Here is a 5765-nt window from a genome sequence, read left to right as displayed (position 1 = left end):
GTCGTTCACTAGTTCGCAGATCTGAACGAAAACCGAGCTTCAAGAAGCAACCGACTCAACTACTCAACACCATCGCTGCCGCCGTAGCTGTATAACAAAGGAGTTTGGTGGTCTGTGGTCGGAGATTTTCTACAGGCGTGGTGGTGGCAGCTAGGGTTTAGCCTCAGCAACAACAACTAGTGAAGGTATCAAGATCTGACGGCGGCGGCTAGGGTTTAGCCTCAGCCGGATTTTCCGGTGACTGGAGAACTAACTCGTTTTTCCGGCGGTGCTTTAGTCGGCTGGTTCAGGGGTTCAAAGGCTGATGATTGTTATGGTCGTTTCAGGTGATGGTGGCAATGGCGGGCCGGGATTGGTGATGGTGGTGGCACACACACATATATATATATAGAGAGAGAGAGAGATGGTGGTGCAAATATAAAGGGAAAAGCCATGTGGATATTAAAAAGCCTAGTCACTCGCCACATAAGCAAATACTTAACCCCGTTAAGTTTTTTTTAACGCTGGTTTATAAAACAAAAAACATTAAAAAGGTGGGACTGCCAGCGAGAAATACCGGATGTGGGATTATTATTGGCCAATCCATTAAAGGTATGATTATTTAAATCCAATTTTCCTAAAAATCATGACTTTAATATGTTAACGGTATTTGATAAAAAATGATTTAAATATAATAATGTTGTTTCATAAAATTTCCATATTTATACTTAACATAAATATAAGTTTTGATAATTTACTAGTCTACCCTTACAATTTAATAAAACAAAAAGAAAAAGGAAAAAAACATGATTGGTCAAAACCATTTCTCGCACTTCTCGCAATAACTTGACTTCTCTCTTGAACTTAAACCTATATATGTGTATATATATATATATATATGACGTTTTAGATATTTCTCGTCCGTGTGTAACATGGGTACCATCATAGTGTTATACTAGATAAACAGACAGAATAATAACAATAATTTTCAAATTTAGGGTGGATGGGGCATGCTTGGGTACCCCTGTCCAGTGGTGAATCTTGATCAAATAATTTGGGTGTGACGAAGGATTTTGAACAAATAATCTAGGCGGGACGGCCCCAATACATATAATTTTAATAGTTTTTTGGTAAAATTGCACTACTTAATGAAGAAGTTGTGGAGTCGCGGCCCGTGAAAAGAACCGCCCCTGCTGCTGTTCGGGTACTCGTCGGACTTTGGTAACACCACCATTGGTGTCACGGGTATGAATTGCTGAAGAATAGAGAGAAGGATTGTTTGTGTTTTGCCTGGAAAACAACGTAAGTAGCCATTCTTTGAAGGTAGAGATGAGTTTAAAGCGGAGAGGTTAGGGTATAAACGAATGATTGGTCGGGTTAAGGGTTTCACGGGTTACACCCGGTGTACCTTTAATCTAATATGGGTTTGAGGTGAGAAAAAAAGATATTATTATTATTATTATTATTATAGATTAAAAGAAAAACAAAAAGTTTAATAATGCAATCTTAAATCTAATCACATTTTAGTCATTTCACTTTACTCCATCTGCCACGTCACCGATCCGTGTGAATTGCGTGAATCTTGATCGTTCATTACCATCCATCAACGGCCACAAACCCTCCAAAATAACACACAGTCACTACTTTCTTCCCCACTATACATACACCAAACCCCCATTCCCCTTTACTCATCCACTCTCTCTTCTCTCTTCACTCTTCAAATTCGAATTAATCATCAGGTAAGTCTCAATCAAGTTAAGTTCAAATCCATTATATTTGCTCCATTAATATAATTATTATTAATATATTAGCATTGGTTGAATTCGTGTTACAGATTTGAAGAAACTTGAAAATGTCGGGCCGTGGGAAGGGAGGTAAAGGATTAGGCAAAGGAGGTGCGAAACGACACCGTAAAGTACTCCGCGATAACATTCAAGGCATCACGAAGCCTGCGATCCGACGGTTGGCGAGAAGAGGCGGAGTGAAACGTATCAGCGGGTTGATCTACGAGGAGACTCGCGGTGTTTTGAAGATCTTTCTAGAGAACGTGATTAGAGACGCGGTTACTTACACCGAGCACGCTCGTAGGAAGACTGTGACCGCCATGGATGTTGTGTATGCCTTGAAGAGACAAGGCCGGACCCTGTATGGGTTCGGTGGTTAGGGTTTTTAGTTTTTACAAGTTTAACTCAACTGAGTCAAAAGTGGATTAGTAGTTGAAATTGTGTTTATGTTTTTTTTTATGTTGTTAAAATACATTTTTGAACTGAAACTATTTTGAACAAAGTGTTACCGAGCACTTGGAGTTTGTTGTGTTAGATTGCCGATTTCGCATGATATCAATGTATTTTGTCTTGTCTCTGTCATGGTCCTTGCTGATGGAGCTGTTGTGAATCAGAACACTTTCTCTTTTTAGTTGGTGTATTAATTTATGACAGCTTAGTTAGTAAGTATTGTGATAGAGAAGAGATGAAATGTGTTGGCATCTATGGAAATTGGACATGATATAACAGCAAATTTGGCGTCGGTGGAACACCTTTGTTGAAGTTGGTTTTAGTGCAAAATGTGTTTACAAGTAAAACAATGTTCAAATCACTTTGTTTCTGCGATTTAAATGTCACTTGAAAACATTATAATAGAAGACCCAAAGGAATTACAGGCTTTGAAATTTAACTAATTTGAATAACTGGTGTTTTCTTTGAATAAACATGAGGCTGATAACAGACAGCTTGTTTTGTTTTCATCAACATTGAATTGGTAATGATTTATAAGTTTGAGTTTATGTTATCTTTGTGAGTTTGGTTTGTTTGAATCAACCATGATTGGGTGATTCATATTCTTGATTGATTGTAATTCAAATTCACTTTTAGAGAATGATAGTTGGAGGAAGCCAGTTTGAATAGAAGTGTATTATATACTTTGGTAATTCATTTTGTAGGTGTTTTAGGCCTATAAACGAAATGAATGTTTAATGAACTATTTGTGAATTGTTTGATGGGAAGTTTGTTTATGTTCTTGAGCGTTTGTTTATATTCATTTAAAGTTAAATGAATGAACATGAACATGTTTGTGTTCTATTACTTTGTCTAAGGCCTAGGTGTTTAATTTGAACACAATCTTTTAGTGTCATGTGAACAAACTAAAAGGTACAATCCTTAACAACAATCTTCAAAGAAAAATGAAGGCAATTTTAGACTTGTTCACCAAAATGCCCAAGAAATGACAAAAGAGAAGTAAAACAGAGACAACTTTCTTGTTTTTTTTCTTGCAAATCTGACTTCAAACCAAAATTTTAATCAACACCAGCAGAAGCACACATACGCCGCCATATTCAAATTATGAACTGACTAAACAATCTCCTATTTAACTGCTGCTTCCCAACATTTAATCATCATCAACACTCAACTTTCAATACAATCTGTTCTCTGATCAAAATGAATTCTTCTAAATTTCACATTGTTCTTTTCACTCTGCAAGCTCTTTTAGTTTTAGCCATGGCATCAACACAAGCTACTGCATCAAAATCAGACCTTTTTTGGGAGTACCTCGGAGACGAGTTCAATAATGTCAAATTCTCAGATGTACCCATCAACCCAAATGTCCAATTCCACTACATACTCGCCTTTGCAATTGATTACACCACTTCGTCTTCATCGTCCCCGACCAATGGAAAGTTCAACGTCTTCTGGGATACCGATAATCTCACCCTTCTCAAGTATCTTCAATCAAGAACCAACACTCGAACGTCAAAGTAGCTGTCAGCTTGGGAGGCGACAGTGTGAATGGAGGAAGCTGTTATTTTAGCCCTTCGTCGGTGGACTCTTGGGTTTCTAACGCGGTTTCTTCACTCACTAAAATCATCCAAGAGTATAACTTAGACGGGATTGATATCGACTATGAGCATTTTCATGCGGATCCTGAAACGTTTGCTGAATGCATCGGGAAGCTTATAACCACCTTAAAAACAATGGAGTCATCTCGTTTGCGTCTATAGCTCCGTTTGATGATGATGATGTTCAAAGCCATTATCAGGCTCTTTGGAAGAGTTACGGTCATATTATAGACTATGTTAACTTCCAGTATTATGCATACGATGAAGGGACCACTGTTTCTCAGTTTATGAACTATTTTCAGACGCAAAGCTCGAATTATAACGGTGGTAGCATCTTGGCTAGCTTCATCAGTGATGGAAGTGGAGGTTTATCGCCACAGAATGGATTTTTTACTGCGTGCAGCAGGCTTAGAAACCAAGGGAAGCTTGGTGGGATCTTTGTGTGGTCTGCAAATGATTCGAAGGCTTTAGGGTTCCGTTACGAGAAGCAATCACAAGCTTTGCTGGCTGCTCATCCAGTGTATATGTATATTATGTTTTGTTCTTGTGTTTCTTTGTGGTTGCGAGTCTGGTGTGAAAGATTATGTGTGTATAATATGATTATTATCTACTATTGATATGCTTACAAATCTTCTCTATGGCTATAATTTTTACCTGTTTTAAGTTTACTAGACGGGTGCCCGCGCTATGCAGCGGGTGTTTGAACCTGTTAATCATGTAACAAATATAAGTGTTTATGGTTCGGTTAAAACCTTGAAATCGTTTAAACCGGTCATTGGTTTGACTTCTTTTTTCTTTTTCTTTTTTTACTTTCGGTTTGTTGGTCGGCTTCAAAAATTTCAAAACGTAGTGAACGGTTAGTTCCCGGTTTATACTGGCAACCAGCCATATGAAACCAGACCAGATTATAAATGTTGAATCATTTTAATGTTTTTTTATTATTAATTATTAGATATGTTTCGTAATATATATTAGATATAGTTAAAATTTAATTGAACATAATCTTTTTATTACAAATAACTTGGCTATACAACTTCAAATTAACCTAATTGCAGTATGATTCATTTTGTGATTTTTGTTGTTATTATTTCACGTCCTAGATCTTCCATTAAGATTTGCCATTTATGTGGCTAAAATTATCATTATTTATGATTCTCTCAAGTATCATATTATGTTGGTGTTTAGTTAAAATTGATGGTACATTTAAATTAATAATTATTTTAAACTAAATTTATTATTGAAATTTAAACTGTGAAACCAAACTGGAACCAAGCCGTTAGTAACGATTCGGTTTCAACTTTCAATGGTTGAGTTTTGTTTTGGACGACAAAAAAATCAGTATTAACGGTTGGACTCACAAGTTTAACTTAAAAACCATCAATACCGACACTGAACACCCCTACGTAACATATTAATTTATTTTAAATCAAAAAAATTATAACAATATCATATTCAAATTAAAGAGAATAAAATGCTCGTTTTTATGGTATAATTTTTTAATAAAAATATTAACATTTGAAAAGGCTATAGTCGTTTAAAAAACATGGGTGGGAAGTTAGTTTACAACTTATATTAAAAACATAATATGGTTAAAGATGAAGGACCAAACTTGTAAGTTGAATAGATTATGTTTACAAGACAAGTTTACCCTTACAAACACATGTACCTTATGCTTTAAGTGTTGTAAATTACTTAAAAATGGATGTCTTAATTTGCCCTTGTTTAGTGTATTATATATAGTATAGATATAGATATTATGGTATATGGTCACAAGGACACGGAACATAGATTTTTTTTCTTTTATTTCTGTGCAACTGATACACATGATTAGAACATGAAGTGAACATACATGCTGTTAAAAAATGAGCATACATGAAAATTTAACCATCATTTTGTGACGAAAATAAAATACTAGATGAAACAAATTAAGTTGCAAGCGGTTTTCTTCCCAAAT

The 5765-nt window shown here is 35.7% G+C and overlaps 1 protein-coding gene and 1 pseudogene across 1 annotated transcript; both read left to right on the top strand.

Moving 5' to 3' along the window:
• The first annotated feature begins 1831 nt into the window (after nucleotides 1–1831).
• Nucleotides 1832–2143, top strand: LOC143634001 (histone H4). Its single transcript, XM_077102195.1, has one exon. It carries the CDS (start codon nucleotides 1832–1834, stop codon nucleotides 2141–2143), a length of 312 nt encoding a protein of 103 aa, XP_076958310.1.
• Nucleotides 2144–3224: 1081 nt separating this feature from the next.
• On the top strand, nucleotides 3225–4428 carry LOC143634000 (chitinase 2 pseudogene; annotated as a pseudogene).
• The last annotated feature ends 1337 nt before the right edge of the window (nucleotides 4429–5765 follow it).

The sequence above is a fragment of the Bidens hawaiensis genome, unplaced genomic scaffold (genome assembly GCF_021521415.1).
Source record: "Bidens hawaiensis isolate Kalapana, Puna unplaced genomic scaffold, B.hawaiensis_p1.1 tig00006961_1, whole genome shotgun sequence".
Classification (NCBI taxonomy): Eukaryota; Viridiplantae; Streptophyta; class Magnoliopsida; order Asterales; family Asteraceae; genus Bidens; species Bidens hawaiensis.
Note: the sequence above shows the minus strand (reverse complement) of the source record. Positions and strands in the feature narration are given on the sequence as shown.

Excerpts from the sequence above, each read along its gene's own strand:
- LOC143634001 (XM_077102195.1), top strand. The coding sequence starts at position 1,832 with ATGTCGGGCCGTGGGAAGGGAGGTAAAGGATTAGGCAAAGGAGGTGCG.